Source organism: Augochlora pura, chromosome 11 (assembly GCF_028453695.1).
Source record: "Augochlora pura isolate Apur16 chromosome 11, APUR_v2.2.1, whole genome shotgun sequence".
Taxonomy (NCBI): Eukaryota; Metazoa; Arthropoda; class Insecta; order Hymenoptera; family Halictidae; genus Augochlora; species Augochlora pura.
In genome coordinates this window covers 11,715,961-11,739,218 of record NC_135782.1, presented here as the reverse complement: position 1 = coordinate 11,739,218, position 23,258 = coordinate 11,715,961, and the positions used below count along the sequence as shown (strand labels likewise).

General features: G+C 32.3%; 1 protein-coding gene across 1 annotated transcript in view; it reads left to right on the top strand.

Moving 5' to 3' along the window:
- LOC144477165 (uncharacterized) overlaps window positions 1–23,258 on the top strand; it is a 155,416-nt gene that overhangs the window by 121,421 nt on the left and 10,737 nt on the right. The window contains exons 4-10 of the mRNA XM_078194653.1: window positions 1,683–1,904; window positions 4,574–4,636; window positions 14,975–15,214; window positions 17,941–18,102; window positions 18,951–19,077; window positions 21,242–21,391; window positions 21,477–21,653. Coding sequence (XP_078050779.1) covers window positions 1,683–1,904; window positions 4,574–4,636; window positions 14,975–15,214; window positions 17,941–18,102; window positions 18,951–19,077; window positions 21,242–21,391; window positions 21,477–21,653 — 1,141 coding nt within the window. The remainder of the gene's footprint in view (window positions 1–1,682; window positions 1,905–4,573; window positions 4,637–14,974; window positions 15,215–17,940; window positions 18,103–18,950; window positions 19,078–21,241; window positions 21,392–21,476; window positions 21,654–23,258) is intronic.

Here is a 23,258-nt window from a genome sequence, read left to right as displayed (position 1 = left end):
AGCACGAAATATTCACGGAAGCCACTATAGTGGCGCCTCGTGCCTAAGAGGTTAAAAACGATTTACAGGATTACCGTACGCTTCAATTATTGTTAATTCTTCATTTTTAAAAGTCTTAAATCAATAGAAAAATATAATTGGCACTTTGATAGTGTCACAAATGTTTTATACTTATTATTGAGTTACCTTTCCATTGAAGATCTTGATTTGTATTTATTAATCAATCATTTAAAGTTAATGAATTTAGGAGGACGAAATGTCAATTCGTAATTAAAAAAAATTCACTCGATACTATTATAATAGTTACCGTGTGAATTTCTGTATACTGATCTAATTACTGTGATCAGTTATAGGTAAATAATCCTATAACAAACATGTAAAATGTGAAATTTTCCGTACTAAATTTTTTAACATAATTTATTACACTTTTATGTTTCAAGACTTACAATATTATTCAAAAAAGGAAAGAATACGCACAGTGCACAGTTATAGAAACAAGACATAAAGTTTGAGTAAATTACTATGAAGAAAAAATATATTTAAAAAGTCGATTATGTTACTGCTATTTTATAATTCAAATAACTTTCATGAATACAATAATTTATTCCTTTGCTTTGAGAAGCATTATTGTTGTATTCATCATCTTCACTTGCAATGTATTTCTTCAGTGTTTTGACAAGATCAAAGCAAAATCGCAGTAAACCTTATATCAAAAATGTTTTAAATTATTTTTTCCATTTTGTAGGTCTTAAGAAGTTAGAGTTCTTATTTGGTTACGAAAAATATACATCACATTTTATTTAAAACCTTCAATATCTTTGATGTAATAATGTTGTGTTCAAATATAAATAACATTTCTGAAAGGGAACCAGTAGAGCGAGAGCGAAAGAGAGAGAGAGAGGCATAGTAATTGACACACTTATCCTATATGTTTGAAGAAAGATGTTTATTTAAAAATTTCTCATAGAAATGTTCTATAACATCAAGAATTGTAAAAGAATAAGTCAAAAACCAGTTATTTTGATTGGTTTGGTAATAATAAATGTGATCCTTGTATATGGAATACAATTCGTAAAGTACTATAAAAAATATTGCCTCTCAATATATTCTAAGTTGGTGTTGTAGTACATAAATAATGTTTTAATTATTGAAACACCAGGTGTTTCAATGTTTCGTTAGTTAGTTGAATCAAAACAGCGCTGGTTATTGAATCATTCACAAATTGCACAGATTTTAAACAAGTAATGAAATGAAGCGTATAACAAATTATAAGCAAACACAAAATGACATTGTAGACTGTGGATTTTATGCATCTATGATACAAATGGGGTAATTGTAATTGAAAACAATAATAAAATTAAAAGTACTTAAGAACGTCTACCTATTATTTTCAACTCACTTAAATTATTAAAAAAGATAATTAATTTTTTACTTGACTCTATTACTTTGCCATTGTCTAAGATAATTTTTTTTTCGCATAAATATCCGGAATCTAATGATAAATGTTATTTTTTTTATATAATATGCGAAATGTTCTTTCACTAGGGATGTTTATTCATTGAACAGATCACCCTATACGGAGTGCATATCATCGAAGCATAAAACTTATAACTTGGAGGCAATATTTTCTTATTAAAAAAAACAAAATCATAGACTAGAAATAATGAAGCTGTTGCTTATAGGGTAATCCTGGTTTGCCCGGTGTGATGGGACCTGACGGTTTGGATGGTTGCAACGGGACCGATGGACGTACTGGTGCACCAGGAATACCGGGTGTCTATGGTAATCGTGGTGCTCCCGGTCCGACGGGTGATTATGGGCCAACTGGTGAACCTGGCGACGGTGGTATCAACTCTATCGGCGTAAAAGGTGTCCGTGGTACTCCGGGTATCAATGGACTTGCGGTAAACAAAATCTTTTTTACAAAATTAATTCAGATTACCGAGAACTTGCTTTTCTCGACACCGAAGTTATTCTTAAAGGGTCGGAAATTAATCCTTCCAGAAACTCGATGTCAAAGTCTAAATGTTACAGTTCCCCACGATAGTATTTCCCATATTACATCAATATCAGCGTTTAAATAGTTCAAAAATGCATTCTAATTTTATAAGTTTCTGCAGATATATTAACAAATTAAGATAACAAATTATATTTACACGTGTCTTATATGTATATTACTGTTCATCCCCATAAAGTGAATATCGGATATACAAGTTGCAACAAACAAAATATATAGTAGAAACAAATCATGAAATCATGTGAAATGGGAATAGAAGGACATCGATCATAAATAAATTACAATATAATTTTTAAAATGTCAAACTTCTTGAAACATGTCGTTAAATAACAGAAATATAAATCTAATATTCGAAATTTAAAAAAAGTTCATTTTTATAACTTTACAGTTATAAGACGAATTATTTAAATTTTCGTCACAGGTACAGATTTCTTTAACATTTTTATTTCATTTCCCATTTCAATGAATTATATTTATATTATAATTGTAAAAATATGTAGACATTGTGTAATAAACTATTCTCTTTAACATCTAACTTGCATCACTTATGCATCAATGATGCAAGGTGTCCATGATGTTCAATTTGTATATTGTCTACGTTATCGAAGATTTGTTGAAAGTGAGTCGAAAGTTATGACTTTTTCGAAGAGCATTGCCCTCTGCGGATAAATTGCGGGAATCGAACCACTCTTAGGGACGAGAGCCAAGGATAGGTCGAAGGGAACTGTTGGACACGTAGCTGTAAAGAGAAACAGTGTTTTGCGAGCGGCAGTAGCTTTGAAACGTGACGGGCATATCGGGATACGTGTGGCATATAACTAGGTCGAAATTTCTTCATCCACGTGGATCGCATCAAGGCGTCGGGCTTTTGAAGAGCTTCAATTGGAAATTGGATTCTTTTGTTGAGTTTAGAGCCTGCCTTTATCATTTTAACCTTTAAAGGACGACTTCCTTCCATTTTTTTGGCATAAGTGACATCGCGAGGTTACGGGTGACTCAAAATAAAATCTTAATAAACGGAATATTATTTGTCACTATTAAAGTAGAAAATATAAAATGCTACGTGAGTTAAGAGGGAAAGGAAAATTCCAGTGCTTTAATATTTATTTACACGTTTACAGACAATTTAAAAAGTTCTGAGGTCGCCGGAAACCCCGTGGGGTCGTTCTGGGGTTAATTTTGTAGGTCTCTAGGTCCAACATGAGATCAAATAAATATTTATTCATACAGTACCCTTATTATCCGAAAATCGTATTGTACACACTGTTTTAAAAAAGGATAACCTACTTCAAAATTATTTAATTTACTTTTATTGAATAATATAAACTAAATTTTCAAGCGATTTTTAGAAAAATATTCCAACAAAATCAATTAAAATCTTTGTAATTGATTTAGTTTTATATAATAAATAATGTAAATATTACGTGTAATTCTAAACCCGATATTTTTTTTTTTAAGTAATAATTGATGGAAGCAAGTAAATCGAGTATGGTTAATGTTTAATACTTCGTGACACCCCTTTTATATTTAATTATCACGGTCGTTCTTTTTGCTAATGATTTATGTGATGATTAATGATGGCTTTATTTTGTATTTGTTGTCAAAGTTGTGTATAATAGACTTTCTTAAGTCATTGACATTTTTCTATTTTCTTACATTTTGGTATTCTACTTTAGCAAAGATAACCAAATAATTTTTTATAATGTTAAGATCTCGAAATCTTGCAAATCATTCCGAAATTTGAACTATTTGAATAAAAAATGAAGTTTGTACTGGTTTGAAACCAATACGAATTATGTGGAATTACAAAACAAATCAGGTTTTCCAACATTTTTATATAACATTGAGCCAATGACACAAATTTTAACAATGGATCGGCCTAATTGACGCATAAATCAGTTGCAGGTAATGCAAACTGTAGAAATCTCCAGATTTCTTATTAATAATATATGTAGTTATTGATCGAGAGTTAACTTATTCACGTTAACCAATTTCGATGTATGTTACTGACATTTACAAAATTTATTGTTCAAAATTTTAATATAAGCTCAAATAAAAATATCAACTAATATAATTTGTTTTAATTTTATAACATTCTTAAGTCAGTTTTTGTAAAAATCTAGTCGAGCAATTCTTCTGTCAAAGATAAGCCAAATTGTCCACTTGCTTGGTTTGTACTATTTAAATTTTTTACATTATTGATATAACAATGTTTATTATAATCCCAAAACTTATAGTTGTATGTACGAGTAAAAATTATTATGGAAATTTTCATTTGAGATTACAATAACACAAGCGATGTACAGTTTGTTCTAGCAATTTATAAAAGTCAATTGTACGCCAGACAATTGTCATTGTTCCCTTAACTATAAACAATTACGAAAATGCGTTTCAATATCATTCGAAAATATATAAAAAAAATAAAATAAATAATAATAATAGACAGGATTATCGATTTCATGAAGCAAGCTTCTTTGCCTTCTGAAATGCAAGTTCTCAGGTGGTCCAGATTCATTACATCCATTCGCTGGTAAATCACTTTTATTTTGTCCTCAGGGTTATCCAGGATCGTATGGGATTCCTGGCGAAATGGGCCTTCCAGGTGAAACGGGCGACATGGTGAGTACTGAAACGCGATTTTGAAAATCAACTCGTATTATCCGTTTGGACACTTAATGTTTCGATCATTGCGCTTCAGGCAAAAACGATGTGATGTTTGGCCATCGTTACTTGTTATTATTGTAAGAATATATTTAATAATAAGTTCGTTTAAAATTCGAAAAACTAAGACTAGAATAATTAACAGAAAAATATCGAAACTGAGAAGACGACTACTCGACAACTTTTAAGCTTCTTCATTCTTCGAATTTCAGAACAACTCTCTCAGACTTCTTTACACTTCGACTTTCAGAACTCTTAGATTCCTTTACAATTTGACTTTCAGAATAACTCTTAGATTCCTTTACACTTTGACTTTCAGAGCAACTCTTAGATTCCTTTACACTTCGACTTTCAGAACAACTCTTAGATTCCTTTACACTTCGAATTTCAGAACAACTCTTAGATTCCTTTACATTTTGACTTTCAGAACAACTTTTAGATTCCTTTACACTTTGACTTTCAGAACAACTTTGCCGTCCCTTTGAACAGACGAAAACTGTTAACCGATCTTCGTTGTTTAAACTGTTGCCATCGCAATGGCGGATGCAGCTTGCACCTTTTGGTCCCTACAATGCCCTTAAAAGCTAAATTGTTCTTACATTATATCGATCGCCTTATACATATTACGGCCTACTACACTATCGTTTTGCGTCCGGCAACAAGAAGCGACAAATGTATAGTCTTCACGCGTCAAGAATGCACCTTCGCATCTACATTCACTCTTAGTAGTTTATCTCAAACGGATTTGTGCTGTATAGAAAAAGACATGGTTCAACGGTCCATAAACTTTAAGAGAATTGAAAAATGTATGGACGGCATTGGATTTTATTCGAGCAGTTTATTAACAACTAATTTATTCATTTAATCTAATTTAATGGTTTTTTTCGTTCGTTGTAATAAATTATTGATTACACGTCCGTTCATTCGCAAGATCTAGTCTGAGACAACATATGTGCAATATATTGTACGTTCATTCACGTATCCTTTAACCGAAACAATCTTGTGAGAATGTCGGACGAAATTTGTTTGAAATGTCTGAACGAATGTGCGACTCCCAGTGTTACATTCTCCAAAAAAGTTGACCACGATTTCTAAGTTTGTACGATTTTTAGAAAAATCAGTACCACTCTCGCGTTTTCAAGATTGTCGAATTTGAATGTGCTATCAAAAATGCAAAATACAAAATGGAAGATCGGAAATTACTGACATAAGCATCGTTTTTAACTTAGTTTTCGAAACTATCAATAATTTTTCGATATTGGGCTATAATTATATTTAAAGTTTCAATATAAAATTTAATATATCGATCTTAATTTGTACATATGTAATATTGTTTGAGGAGAGTATTGATTGGCACCACTTGACACTTTAAACTTAAGTATCTTAAAGATGAACAAAAATAAGTAAAATCCGGTAAAATTTTTCAATTGGATATCGTAGTTTACATTTTTCTTTTAAAGCGGATCTTTCGATAACTACATAGCAATTTCTTCTTTAGTGCTACATTATATGACAACCATTTAGGACATACTGAGAAGGAAAACAAAAGATTTTAATTCAAAAGTACTTTTCGTTGCTTGTGTGCAAAATTCACTTTTATAGCATACTAGCAAACCCGGCGAACTCCGTTTCGCCACCAGATGGCTTCGTTTTTTGTAACATCTCGTTTGGGGATTAAAAGATGAAGAAAAGTTATTTTTTTTGTTTTATAAACCATATTGGTTTGTAGTACATGCTATGTATCAGAGATGGCGCTGTATGTGAAAAATGATTTTCCCTGTTTTCCTGCTTTTCTGTTGAAATTTTTCCAGAATTTTGGTTGCTATAAACCTCACGGAGCCCGAGACCTTTCCAACGAATGCAAAACCGTGGAAATCGGTTCGTGCGTTCTGGAGTTATAGCGTCAGGAAGGAAAACTCGACTTATTTTTATACAATAGATGTTGGAAAATTTTGCTTTAGGGATAAACTTTAGCTTGAAACGTTAAAGATCATCTATGAGGTATTGCAAAGCACGAGAATTCGAAAAGTTTAACACTTTGAAACGTATTAGATAAACTGAAAAAAGTAATCAAAAATACGTTTGTTGGCAAAACAGTTATTTAAAGAAATCCTACATTTTAATCAACAAAATAATTTATTAATACCGTTTGCCAGCGTATTGGCAGCTGTTTGATTCCTTTTTTGAAAAAAATCCTTCGATTTTGCATTGAAAAACTTTTCCAAGTGCGTTTTCACTTCTTCAATATTGTTACAGTTTTTTACCTCTTAATGTATGCTTTAACGATCTGAAAAGGTAGTAATCCAACGAGATCTGGTGAATAAGGTGGATTAAGTAAAAGTTTCATGACAGTTACAATTTGTCGCAAAAACGGATCGGTTTCATACTGAGAGAAAGGAAACGCGCAGAATCTACGCCGTTGATCGAGTGCCGTCTCTGTAAATTCGTGAGAAACCAAAATTCCTTTTTTATACACTCGTCCTACGCGATGAATATGATCCTAAACTGTAGACCATGGAGAACCGATCTTCAGTCGTAATCCCCTAATAGTTCGACGAGGATCTAAATCCACCATCGTCCTCAGGAAATCATCTAATTTTTGAGATCGCCCCTTTCGTTCAACATGTTCGAGATTCCTATTTCCACTGTTAAACTTTTTAAACGATCTGTAATATTTGTTTAATTAATGAATAATATCAATAATAATATTTATAATTAATCAATAATAATAATAATTATAAATAATAATAATATTTAATAATTTATGATATTTGAATAAAAATAGCATACTATGATGTAAGTGTTCTTCTTCTATTGTTGGCCTTGACATCTTTCCCCGTTACTAGAAATAATTTTTCAACCGAAAAATAGAATTTACAGCCAAGTTTGACCGTAGCAACAAAACTTATATGTTTACTGGACCGTGTCTCCACACAAATTGACAGTGAATAAGCACATTGAACAAATTTTGATTACTTCTCGGTTTATCTAATATATAAGTTATATATGTATACTTTGAATATTATATTTTGATCTTTCTGTGAAAAGTAACTTTTGTGAAAAGATATCACTGTACTCTGGCTCTTTTCAAATTCTGTCGAAATATGCAAGAATATCCTGATCAATTGCTTTGAATCGTTAGAAAAATACAAAAAAAAACCGTAAAACTATATCAAATAGGTCGTACACGGTAAAAAAACACTAAAAAACGTTAAAGTGCTTAAACCTTTTCTCTAAGTAAGACAAAATGAAAACACTAATTCTGAACAACTTTTATCGAATTATGAATGAATATTCAAAATATCTTCAAACGCTGAACAAAGTGATAAAACATGGTGAAAAGTTTTAAAACGACAGTTTTCATTTAAAATCAACCGGAAACGATAGCGTTCAGAAAATTTTGTAAGAATATAGATGATGTGCCTCAATCGCCGAAGAAATGCATAAAATTGTAAGACTTTGTCAAAAGTGGTCGAAATGATTCGACATACTTGCATTTTGGAATCGATGTAAAATGCATTTTGGTGATTGCGTTTATTTAAATAAAGAAGAATATGCGAGCTGAGATGGTAAAATCATTCTGACCACGTGAAAAATTGAAAATATTTCTGTAGACGCGAGAAACGCGGAGAGATACTGAAAACATAATATAAAATATAACGTTGAAAAATATTAAAACATAAAATACTATAAACGCTCATTCTTTTCGAGTGGAACGAAATGAAATCATTACATCTTTAGTATTTCTATCGAATTAAGTATGAATATCCAAACCAAACGTGTTTAATCGCCATAAAAATTGAAAAATCGCAGACAAGACGAGACAAACGCTATAAAATGTTTACAAAGAGACGACTGTCTTCGCGTAAAATCAATTGGAAACGATAGTTGTTATCAAGCTCTACGGAAGTTTACAAAAATATCCACTTGGCAGTTTTAATTGCGAAAAATATGCAAAGTGTATTACTTAAACTTCGTCAAAAGTTGTCCAAATGTCCCACGAGCTCGACACACTTCCATCCTTGCAACGCCATGTACGTTCAGCCGTATTTAATAATCCGCGAGAATATTTTTCGGAACCGAAACGTTCCGTGTCTGAACGGATAGTACAAATTGACCTTTATTCGTACTTGGTACCTCGGGTACCGCCTCGGGTACCGTAACGACCGATCGGGCCAACTCGAGAGGTTCGTGAACCTCTCTTACGAGAGTTTAGGTTGCGCCGCTACGCTGTTTCGCGAGAAAGTACATGGAACGAGGAACGAGGAACGAACGAGAGAAGGGACGGAGGTGAAAGAGCGATAAAGGAAGGACCGAACGCTTTCGGGGCCTGGGATGTGTTTCGTTCCTTTTGGCGAAACGCCACCTGCGCGCATGAAATATCGTCTGGTCAACCAAGTATTCTCCGGTAATATTTAACGGGCATGCCAGAAAGGAGACGAACAACAAGGGAAAAGAATTTAAGAGAACTCACCGGCCGTGATAGCACGAGATAAACCGCTCGCGGTAGAATCCTCTTACACGGCCTTCGTAAAAATCGTCGCGGAACAATCGTGTAACCGCTATTGTGAACTGGCCGACAAACTCCGTTCCGACGATCAAAATCAGATTTCGGACATCGTCTTTACGGTCAAGTCCAATGGCAACAAGAAAGATTCCGAGATTCCATGGCTATCCTTGTTTACGAAGATTTCCTTCCTGATGCACTCCGCGATAACGCTGTAACACGCTGTACAGGGTGTTTACTATACAGAATTTTCGACAGTCTTACAGGAAAGTGTTTCAAATGAAAGTTAATCGGTATTTAGACGACAATGTATTGAAATACAAAGAATTTCGAAAACTATTTCCTTTCAACGAGAAGTCTAGGTCACCTTGTCATTTAAAAATAAAAATCTGTATCTTTGACCTCGTAGAGTTGATGCCGATGAAAAAATCTATTCAAAGATCTAGTATACTATACTATGACCTTCAGATGGCCTTGACTTTAGCAAATTCGGGTTGTCAAGCAGGAGAAAACTGTATGGAACAACAATCTTCGTTAAATAAATGTATTAAACAGTATGGTAGTTACTATTTCTAACGTAATATTACTTTCTATCTTGTTATTATTACACAATTATATATATTTCATTGTTGCTTCACTAATCAATACATTCGTCTAGCTGGTAGGTGATATAAGAAAATTCTACTAGCGCAAAGAATTAATAGTGAACTATTACCTATTTGTATTATATACCGCAAGGTAAAAAATTAAAGTCAGAAGAAGTAGACACAATTAACATACATATTTTAAAGAACCGAAACTATTAATTAAAAATATTCAGAAGAAATTGTTGCGTTGTGTTTAATAATTTCGAACATAGCAGAAATCTAATTTTTAAAAATGCGTTTGATCACCGAAGAACAATAATATTATGTAAAACAAAAGCCATTTTTAAAAATTCCAATAACCAGTCGCTATAAACAAACACGATTAAGTATTGCAGATCATTGAGCTCAATAACGTAGAAAATGAAAAATTTTTAACTTTTACAACGAGAATCCTTTTAATTTAAACGAGTCTGATGATTTAAATCGTTACGTTTGTAGTCTAAAGAGAGACGAAGCCGCAGTTCAAATAGAATGAATAGGCGATTATGATATTATGATATAGGTTAAGATACGATAGCATGGGAAAATAGTTAGGAAGTTTATCTATGCAGGGTATTGGAAATGGGTGTTTAAATATATTTAAACTAAGGTATAGTTTTAAATAAAAGAAACTTTATTCTACGGCGCGTGAGGAAGCTCTTTTCTCTGCAGATGCTTTTCAGCGGCTGACCGTGGCCTTTTTGGAACCCCGAAAAGAAAACTCGGGCCCTTTGTAATTCGAAACTGTTATGCTTGTGCCTCACAAGGCCAAGCACTTACACGAGGTGTATATTTTCCTCGATTTTTCCTCGATATTTGATTTGTTTTTGCCCATGCACAAATTTCGAATTGTGGGTGATACGCAATATTCCAATACAGGATGTTCAAGCATCGGTGATATAACCGAAAAAGAAGGGATTTTACATTTGAGGCTTCTTCGTCGAGAAAATCGACTGTGTATTTTCAAACATGATTTTTTTTATCTTTCTTGTCATTCCAAGCAATAACAAAATTAAAGAAGGGATTTTAGTTATGGTCTAGTAGACTGACCCCTCTATTACCTAAAACGATTCAAGTCGTTTAGTTCAGCTCTAAAAAGGTTATTCCGTTTTAAAATGCTTTCGAATACTTTCGTTACCCACTGTATGTACTTTCGTACCCACTACGGTGTTGAATAGTTGAGATAAGTAAATATTACTAACATAAGAGAGAGAGAGAGAGGGGGGGGGGGGGGGAGAGATTTCGAATTAACTTAAATGAAAATAGGAGATGTAATTTATCTACAAACTTACATTATTTATGCGAAAATCATTGGGAATACTAAATATTCAAATCTTATTCTTTATTTTCGATTTGTATTATTCGATTTCGATTTTGATTGTATTTTTCATGCAGTATTAGCCCCTTCTTGGTTGCATCACCGAAGTTGGAACACTCTGAACAATAGATGAACAGTAGAGTAAACATGGGCACGGCCATCAAGCAGCTGTGAAAATGTGCACACAGTATAGCCAAATTATGTAGTTAATCAAAGTAATTTACATATGATTCCATACTTTTCTCAATAATCAATTAATTTCGTTTTGTTCTTTGGTTTTTTCGAAATTCAAATATATTTCAGTCATATTGCTTCTACAATTTCTTTCTTCGAAACAATATATTTGTCACGATGTTATTAAAGATTTTAAAAGCAAGTAAAAATTCAAAAGTATGAGTTTGAAAAAATGAAAATACGAAACAAAAACAAATAAGAAGATGAAACTGAAATTTAAAACAGTTAATAGTTTAGACGATATTAGTATCAATTTATTAAAATTATTAACTCTCTATAATTTAATGTAACCTTGAACTAATTGACATACTTATTTGGTTCTATAATCTGATTTTACTTTTAGCAACGATGTGACAAAAGTATATTTCTCTGCTGCTTTCCCTTTGTAATCCAGGTCGTTATGCATCGCATTTTCAACTTTCACTTCACATATCAGAATAAACTTTTTTTTATAACCGTGTATTAACAACTAATTTACACCTCGAAACCGACATTTATTGCTTTCAAATTATATAAATTTTGCACACTCATGTAAAAACTTCGGATCGCAGACAGTTTGAGAAAGAATACAATCAATTCTGAACACGAAATATTCGTGTATTTTGTAATTGTAGGAAATAATTTTTAATTTGCATAAAGATCAACAGTTTACTAATAACACACTACCACTTTAGAAATATTTCTCATAATTTAAGAGTATCTTCGAAATTCTAGATAAGAATGTTTGAAATAACCAGAAATATTCAATAATGAATAACTGAATTACGGATTTGATACATATATGAGAAAATTGAGGAAATTAAATACAAAATAGTAATGAATTAATGAATTAACAGTAACGCGATAACATAATAAGAGGAAGAAGAAAATGTTAATGTAGCTTTTTTTAAAAATTCACAGACTATTAGTAGCACATAATCATTAATCTTCTCCTGAAACTGCTTTCCTCCGTTAGAGATGTACTTTGAGTTTAATTAAACATGTATTGGTTCGAAACAAATTTTTTAATATTTTAAAGAATACATGATACAGAATAACTGCGTGTAAATTGAAGGAGTTGTAGGAAAAGAAGTATGCCACGTGTCAATCGCTAAATGCGAAACGGGCCAGCATCTGCTGAAATCCGAATCGTCTAGCTCCACCGGCAAACATTCGCTGACGTGACTGTCACTGATAACGCAGGCTGCCGTCTTCTCTCGAGAAGATTGGCTACTTCTAGGAAACACGAAACCTCTGTTTCCTGCATCGACAATCCTCTAAACTGGTGAATACATGTGTACAGCTTTCACTTACGATTAGACCACGACAACATGAGAAATTGGATAGAATTTGGATCCTCTGTCAGTCGAGATGTTGGAACCGAATAAACTTACCTCTCGCATTTCGCTGTATAGATATAGCCTTGTTCGGAGACGAATACAATCCGCAGTTACTTTGGAATTATACAGGGTGACAAATTCAAGTTGAGATTGTGAAAAGTCTCGTATAAACGTGACTTAAAGAAAAACCAAACTGGCACATGTCCTTTAGTATTTTGTGCGGGGAGTCAAATGACTATACTAATTCTGACTATACTAAACGCGCGTGCATTTTCAAGGTTTTTTTGAAGGTCATCTTGATTTTTTTATCATAAATCTATATTTTTGATATCGGAATCATATTCTACGTAAAAATATGCAGAACTTCTGTTTGTATTTAATCTAAAGATTGCGACTTTTCTAATTTTTTATTCTTTTATATCTTAACTTTGCCGTCGCATCCACCTCATTTTTCTTATTAAAATTACATTGAGTACGATATAATTACGATCATAATTACTTGTGTATCAATAATCAGAAAAACGAAAAAAATACTATGGTACAGGTTTTATTGACGAAAACCCCAGAAATAAAACATTCTGAATTTTCAATTTAAAAGACCGAGCTTGTACGAGTTCTTTACATTCTTAAAGTTCTTTACACTGCACCTCTTTACATTTAGAACATCTCTTCCATAACCGTAACTCTACAGATACGAAGTCCTGCCACTTATAGATAAAATACTATGTTATGAAAATCGATACTTATATAATACAATCAGCTCCCAATTAATGAACAATCGTGGACAATCGTATGTGCACAATGTATTTGTAATGGTTTTGTCCAGTTCACGCACAATAAAGATAACATGACAATAACTGATAAAGACAATAATTGGTAAAGATTCTCAGTGGGAGAATGATCATTTTCCTATGAAAACAAGGACAAACTCAGTAATAGGATTACTTCTGCATTTGTGCCAGGAAACGCTTGATTAAACGTTAACCTGCCTATTATTTTGTAAACGGACATTTTATAGTTTCACCCAACATTCCTATGTATTCGAATAACTCTTAAGTTGAAAGTTAGCTTAGAACTCTCCGAATTCGGCACGTAGCATTGTATTCTCAGGAGTAAAAGCGCGCGATAACGGAGAGTAATAATAATGGAGAATTGCACTCGAGGCTATACGAACTAATGAACTTCTATACCCGAATGCAAATCTCCGAAATCACGCCTTCAATTGATGCACAATCTATTATAAGAGAATGCAATGGAAGAGGTCTTATTAAGCGCCGAAGCTGATTGTGTAGCTTATCATTAGGACATTCGATATTATTTTACTGATCTTTGCACAAATTATGTTAAAGGCATCGACATGAATGCTTTTGCAGCGAACCTTTCCAAGTGTAACACGCTGATTTTAACAAGATTTTAGTACAATATAGCGTGATGTGCATAGTTTGTTATATCTGAAATGATCCGTCTCTAGAAGCTGAGAAATATGGCTTTCATCTCGAAAATCGAGGGTAAAAATCATATTTTTTTAAACATTTAGACAACTAGATTGCACAGATCAATGATTTGTTGTTAAATACGTGATTTTTATCTACAATTAGAATCGCTTGAAAACATCTTGCAACAGTTATTACTTTAAACAGTATTTAAAACATATAATTTTTGTAATTTATTTTTTATCTACTAAGAATTGTTAATTTTATACAGGTTTTACACGTTAGAATTTGCATTTTCGGTGTTTTCCCGTCAATATCTACGATAATACATATGCCATACAAAGTCGACAATCTTTGATCCCCAAAGATAGATAATTGCCAAATGAAGAATTATGAAAATGAAGAATTGCAACAACTACTACAACTTTCTTTATATAGTAAAAGAGCTACATGAGAAACTATAATTCTTATTGATTTATCAACATACGGTCATAAAAAAATACAGAAGTAATAAAATTGTTCACTTTATCAAATATCCTTGTAAGGTAAAATCTCATAAAAAATGTTATATCTTTCGGAAATCTAGTAATTTTAGTATTTAACATATTACTCGCAAATGCAAATTGTTGAGATATTTAGATTAGTGTTTATTAATTATTTAGTTTCAATGTATAGCGGGTTCATGTTACTATATGGTTGCGTGCAAAGTTAAAATCAAATTATTGAAAAAACGCTAAAATATACCGCATGCAATGCATTGAACGTGAGTTGTACACAATAACTGAAGCGTTCGCCCGTCTTACAACGACTTGATATCAACTACATTTAAATAATTAACAAAATAATTGTATGATTTTAGGGTTATTCTGGCGGGATAGGCTTACCAGGTTTGCAAGGTGAACCTGGCGATACAGTCTACGGCGTGAAAGGTTCACCAGGTGAATTGGGAGATAGAGGTGAACCTGGACCACCTAGCAGTCACGAATACAGGAAATCTAACGGGTCCACAGTGGTAAAGGGATATAAAGGCTACAGGGGGTTGCGCGGTGATTATGGCGCACGTGGACGAAATGGAGAAATGGGCTCTAAAGGTCTTCCGGTAAGTAATATCGCATAATTTTCTAAATAATACTGATAAACAGATCATTTTCCAAATCATTTTATCTTATCGTTCTGAATAGTGATGATTAAAAAATGACTACTAATTTCAATGATTTCATTTAATTTTCGGACATAACTGTGTTTCGTTATTTTAGATATATTGATAAATGTTTTTAACCGAAATATAATTAAATAGCTAGGGTTTGGAATTAACCGGCATACAACATTCAGATCGTGAGGGCTACTACGCCACCCGACGTTCGTCACACGTCTCACTTATCATAGTCGTCTCTTTCGACACGGAGCACCTCACGGCCGTGTGTTTGCTTTATATGCACATGCATATAATTACGTTTAAGCGATCGTCAGGAAGCGAGACGCGCGGCGAGACACTCGGGAGGCGTAGCATCGCGAGCCTCATGTTACGTGACGTTTAATTCCGAACCCTGCCTTAGACGAATAAAACGAGCCTTATGTGTTACTTCTATAAATATATACACATCGGAACGATTTTGGTACAATTTCTACGGGAGACAGTTTTCGAAAAAATATTTGTCATGTGCTGTTTTTTTATCGACCACCATCTCTATCGAAAAGTTGAAAACAACCCTTAAAATTCAGGAGCAAAAGTATAATTTTTAGAAACGATGAAGTATAAGAGTAAAAATCCTGATTTAATCTACAAAATCAGGATATTAACAGTCTCTCTCTTTGAAAAAATTACTTGGCTCGCAAAAAATAAGATTTTTGAAAAACATGCAAATTTCATGTTTTACCGTACAAGAGCACGCAATATCACGTAGTTAATAAAAATTTGTTATTGTGCATTTATTTCAATTTATGTCATCGCAGTTTAACCTTGTATATTTCTTTTTAATTACGTAACGATTGCTCGGATAGTTATTAATTTACGGGGATACTTTGCCGATTAATTTGTTTTCGATAAAAATATCTTGTCGAGAATATTATCCTGAGTAACTTTGCTTTACGAGTTAATTAACGGTCTCTTATAAATTCCGAGATATTAAAAGTTTGATTTTGATTAAATTCATATATGTCCTAATGCTCCCCTAGTTCTATTTCAAAAAGTGGTTGAAAATGTTGATCTTGACAATACATACCGAAGTCATTGCAACTGCTGTTGCGCACCCTTTGGTAGATAATTAGCAAACAAATCTGAAATTAGTTTCAATTAAATTATAGTTCCATGTACTCGACAATTAAATTCCATGTATGTGAAGAAATGTAAGAAATCGCCAGTTTAATTATGACGAAAAATTACTGAGGGATGTCCTTGAGAAGATAAATGAAGATCATGATTATCGACGTGTTATTTCTCGAGCAAATAATTATCAGTAGTTCATAAACAGTTTCAATTTCTCTGGCTTATATTACTTCGTTTATATTACTTACAGGTTAAATCATAAATAAATACATGAAGTAGAGGTATATCCAATATTTGTGCCAATCTTGTAAACCTCACAAGTATTCGGTTATGCAGAATTAGCGAATATAAACTGATTCAGTAAATAGAGATTTTGCACTAAAAATTAATCCTTTAATAGATCATATTCTCCTTTGGCAATAATTAACCCATTGACGGGTCAAAATTGGCAATCCAGCCTTTTAATTTAACACAAATTTAAAAAATAATTTAACAACTAAAAAAAACGTATTACGAGTAAACACATACATGAGAATTTAATTTGCCAAAAGATCAATTTAATTTACAAAAAAAGTAAATAAAATCGACAGAAGAGATAAATTAGATTGCAAAACCTATTGTTTGATCAACACAACATTGAAGTTATTCAATTAACAGTGTTTTTAATTCTGCTGGCTGGACGTATCTCGAGCGTATCTTTTAGATGCATATAGCAGCTCATACTTTAGAAAAACAATAACCCTTGAATACCTTTCTTGCTATCCATATATTCTTATACTCTATCTATATATTCTTGCTTTCTTGAATCCTATCAGTGGCTTCCGAAAGTGTTTGAACGTTTTAAAAGATCTATTTAAAAATTGAGCCAAACGACTTAAATCTGTTGAAGTTGTACGGGAGACTAGTTTTCTAGGCAACATCCGAATTACTTTTTCTAAATTGTAATTAGTTGGAATAACAGAGAAATATGAAAACCTCACCTTTTTTCACCTTTTATCCGAGTCTATAACTTTTACACATGCTGGAAATTTCACTGAAATCGGTTCGCGAATGTCGCAGTTTTTCACGAATTTCCACCAAAAACTAGCAACTTTTACATTTTTTAGTGGTTGTGACTTAACTATACGTCAACCGATTTCAATGAAATTTTCAGTACGTATAAAAGTTATCGAGACCTACAAAACGCATTTTCTATCATCCTACAAAATATATTTTTTATCATCCGAACCGACCAATTTTTTAACGATTGCCTAGTAAATTAATGCCTCTAACGTGTCAATAAAAGTTTAGATCGCTTGGCTCAATTACAAAAAGTTTATTCCGTTTTAAAAGGTGTAGGGAAACTATCGTACTGACTATACACGTATCTAAAGTGTCAAAACCACTGTGTGAAAATTCTGGTGATTTATATTATATTTTATCCAAAAAGACAAAATTATGCAACGACCTAATAATTAGCTAGTTCTGGCGGTAAAATAAGCTTCCTACGATATAAACTGGAAAATTCCCGGTGCATTATTGTGCCGAGTGATCAATGTGGTTATTAAATTTGTACACAGGGACGGCCAGGGTTTCTGGGTACTAAGGGTATGAAAGGAGAGCAGGGCACGGACGGGCCAAGAGGAAAACAGGGTGCAGATGGTCCAATTGGACCCGCTGGCGAAAAGGGAGAGAAAGGTGCTCCAGGTTACCAGGGAAATCCAGGAGCAGGAGGATCTGATGTAAGTATTTTTAGTCGAATAATTGCGCGTTACATAACAGACCGTTATCGCTAATAAGATAACAAAAATTAATACATCAAATGCGAGATAGCAACAACATTTATAAATTTAAGGATAATGTTGAATTTTCTTTCAAGTTACGACAATAATGTGACAAACAAAAAGAATTTATGTGTAGTATCTGCATCTTGCAATTTATGAACATATTCATTTTGTACAAAACACTGCGGTCTACAAATAAATACAAATTTTGTTCAAACAATCTTTTAAAACATTTTCATACGAACATTTAAACTTTTATATAAGAGAATTAATGGTCATAATGTAGAATTGAAGTAAACATATGAAGATGTGTATGTTCATCTACATAATTAAAATTTAAAAAATGGCGGAAGAGTACATCTTACCCCTATTATTAGATGCTTTTAATGTTAAATATCAAATCTTAAAGTTTTTAATTTTTGCATAAAACATCATCCAATAATTCATACAATATTTGTTCTTCAATCTTCAATAAACCTTCCTAATTTTAACTCATTATTTCACCTTGAAAGTTATGTCGAGGTTATAATTTTATACATCTGTAGATAAGTTTTTAGATTAATTTTTCAATCTCTAGATAAATTTTGGTAATTATAATTTAAGAACTAATAAATAAATTATTATAAATAATAATTAATTTTCAAAAAAGATCACTAAAGAATTCCTTAGAATTTCTAATTTATAAGGTACCGGACGTTTCATATTACACAACCGTATAATAATAAATATCCAAGTAACAAACGATATGTATTCAAAATAATTCAAGTACCAAAAAGTTCTATAAGCATTGCAAATATTAAATTCAGGGCGAGCCCGGCGAATCGGGAAACCGTGGTGCTCCCGGTAAACAAGGAGCAGCTGGAGAACCTGGAAAATACATACCGGAACTCGACGAGATAATTGAAGGCAATATTGGAATTCAAGGAGATTTAGGTTTGTTTTAATTTCTTAAAATATCTGATCCCAAACATCTTCATAGATTTATCCGGTCAGTCAACGTGTAAAGACTCCGCGTGGTCATGCTACAAATATTAACTTTATAATATTACTCAGAATATTACCCGTGTCTCATAATATCGTGTTAGACGCGTTATGGACACTTGGAAAATGATCCACTAAGTATGGATATTATTCGCGCCTCTTAAATCGAAACCCAAATTCTACATTTCTATCATTGATATTTAAACGTTAAAGTAAACTCTGGCGTATAATAAATACTCATTTTCTTCTTTATTTATAAAATCAGAGGCAAAGAAAAGTTAATCGACGTAGCTTTTGAAGAAATCGACGTGTTAGGAAACAGGAGTTATTTGAAACTTATTTGAAAATGCATGATTATGAGGTTTCAATTTTTAGTTATAAGTAACAGTTGCGCTCAACCGCATATTTTTCTCGTAGCCGATAATCATAATTTGTGGAGAAAATTTTATTTCGCTCATTTATAACAATTTTTCGATTAGGAGAATTCATTCGAGTTATTCGTAACAGTTCGTGGTAAGGGAAATTCTTTTTTGGCCACTTATAATGGTATAGATAAACTGCGAATTTGACGTATTTCTAACAAAAAAGGAATAGGTACAAATCAAAACTTTAACAGGTATTACAAGAATTTAAAGATATTGTCGTTTTATTCGTGAATTATTACAATCATTATAAGAAGAAAGACATATTGAGAAGAAACATAGGTTTCGCTGAATTAAATTAGACAATACTTATTTCACACAGAAATCTATAACCTAGTTATCAGTGATGAAAACTATGTTGGTCATGGTTAACAGTTATCGTAGAGTAAAACTTACTTGAATCATTCTGAAAAGTGATACGTAAAAAAGATTGAACGCGATTTTCAATCGTTTGTAGGTTTTAACAATGTCAATCGATTTCAATTAAATTTTCAGCATGCATGTAAATTATCAAGATGTATGAAATATATATTTTTTAAGTTTGCCTTGTGAGAGCAGATAAAAAGATAAAAAGTATGAGTTTTTTTATTTATTTTGTCATTTCAAGTAATAGAAAAGTTAAAGAAGAAAACATTTTAGCCATTGTCTTAGAGACTAGTCTCTACATATACATATATGGACCCTATAATCTCTTTTTATATCATGTAAAAAAGATTAAGTTATTTAGTCCAGATTTTACAAAGTTATACCGTTTTAAAGGATGTCCACTCACTTTTGCCCCGTGTCACTGTGTCTCGTACAACCTAAATTCGCAAGTACTGTTTTGGCGTATAGAGTTACCTCGTGAAGTACTATGATGTATTTATGATACACCCTATATAATATGCGTTCGAAATACAATTTCTGTAACCTATAACTATTATGAGTGATCCAAATATAATTTCCCGTTACTATAACTCGTGTAACTAATCGAAATTAATTTTTCTGTTCCGTAACTGTGACAAGCAAACTACGGATTTCAAGCACTTATGACAATAATAAGTCTGTAAAATAGAAAACAGTAAGGAGATTCAGAGAATCTAGGATTACCTATAATAATATTATATATTATTATAACTAACCCACAGAATCTATCCTGCGGATTTATATGCAAAATAAAAATTCTCTAAATTGATTATAAGAATAGTAAATTAGATGAAAACGTCTTTCCCCTTTTAACCCAGCTTGATAAATGGTACATAATATAAAAATATTCTCAAATTCTTCTCATGTCTTTACAATTCTGATTTTGGTCTAACCATTTTCGTCACAAATATACGAAATTCGCCCTATACTTGACACCAGATTACGTATTTGATGTGTTTCTGATAAAAGTGGTTAAACAATATTTAAACAATGAGAGTATTAAAGAAATTTAAGAATCGGATTTATATTTGCTGCAATCGATGCCGATAATTCTTATTTTCCATAAAAATCCGCAGTTTCTTTTCCTCGTCAATAATGAATACGTAATAAATAAATAATGAATACGGTAACAAAATTTTGGTCATATACGGCTGTGATCTACAATTAAAAACATTTGAATCAAAATAATAATCGTTATGCAACGATGTTTTTCACAGCAATCGTAACGGTTATTGTCCCTGCTAAGGAATAATATAAATTGTTGTAAAAACTTCTGTCTATTTGTTCAGGTCCGCCTGGTCCAATGGGACAGCCGGGGACGCCGGGTTTACCTGGAAAAGTAGGTTACATCGGACCACCTGGTCCACCAGGACCTGCTGGTCCTCCTGGATTACCAGGACCAAAAGGATCTTCTGTGAAAGGAGAGCCAGGATCTGATGGTACGTATTCGACGATATCTTTCTACAAAAAACACCGTCAATATATTGAAATATTTCGAGAATATTTCTGTTTGCACATCATTAGGTCTTCCTGGACAGATGGGCTCTCAAGGTCCTCCAGGTTTAGTTGGCCCCCCTGGAGATTTTGGACCGAAAGGATTTCCCGGTATAACAATTATTGGACCACCAGGTCTCGATGGAAAACCAGGAGTACCGGCTCGTCCCGGAGCCCCTGGCGATCGTGGCGACCCTGGACCTGCGGGTAAATAATCATTTTAATTATTTATATGCTCGTAATATTTATGTTATGTATTGGTCTTACTTTGTTGTTACATCGACGTATACAAAATTCTTGCTGAATTTAAGAAGTGAGTATCAAATTAAGCATTAAATACGTAAGCGTGTCTATAAGATAACTTAGAAACAATTTTCAATTACAGTGAAAGACAATTATGGCGTGTAGTATTAACCAATTCATTTCAAATTACCGACCTTTTCGTTTGTGAACTTTAAATTCGAAATAAAATGTTATAAGACATTGTCCCCTTCATGTTTATTAACTTTTATCATGTACAGAATATTTGAAAAAACTTGGCACAACAGGCAAGACAGTGATTCTTTACATAAATCTGAATCGATAATGTGGAATGTAATTTTTTTCAAAACAATTGAGTTTGATGCTTAGACACAGCGCTTTGCTTGCCTGGCTCGGCAAACCCTGTTATTCCTCCCCTTTTAAATCATATCAGAGAAGATGGCATAATTGTAACGTAATTGATCAGAGTAAGTAATTGGTAAATGTAAACAGTATGTTGTAAATTTCAGTAACTGATTTATTTTAATAATTTAGAATTGCGAAAAATGTCCTTGATATCGTGTCTAACAAATAAATATTGTTTACAGTGTACCTAACAAAGTTTTCAACTCGATTTTCTTGAAAACGATATCCTGAATAAAAAAATTTCCATTCTATATTTTCGACTTTGTTCCATATAAGGAATCACGATTTTTTTATTGTACCACATCTTTTCGACACCCTATACAATATTCTAAATTAATATTCATCCTAATTCCGTATATTCAAATTGGACAGCTTTACCAATATTTTAGTAGTCTAATTAGAGAGTAAAACATTTCTTTTTAGTGTTTCTGGACAATTTTTTTACAGAAAAGCTATATCACATTTTTGTAAAAATTTTTTTACTTATTAGTATTTACTTCTTATCTAAGAAAACAAACATATGATTCTTAATATAGTGAATTTGACTATTATTAAATTATACTATTTGACCGATATATGCTGCAGAGGTACATATTAAATTTTAAACTGAGTAGTCGAGTAGATTTTAAGGTATTAGGGACGTCTTTTTAAAAAATTTAGATCTGAGAAAAACGTGTTTAACACTGGAAATAGCAAGTCGTAAATGTAAGTAATGTAATTGTTATATGGTAATGACAAGTTTAATTTATTTCAACGTCGTACGATTTTGAACGTAATATATGCAATTTTAAAAAAAATTTGTGGGTATTATAAAGAAAAAATCGGAAAGTAGCCGTTTAAACTTATTGGGCAGATCCGATATTAAAGAGTTATCGGTGTAGATTTATATAAAGTTGGACATAAAACGCTTATGTTTTCGATCTCCAACAGAAATAGTTATTACAATCTGTGCATGAAACGTTGAAAATTATTATTGTTTGATTTATATTTTTCATCATTTCTTTATATTATTATTTGTACATTTACATAATGATAGAAAATTGTACGCGATATCAGTTACTCTTATTATGTACAGGATTCTTGCCACGATTTTTCGAACACTTCTATCAGTACAGCAAGAAATACACCGAACAGAAATTAGTCAGT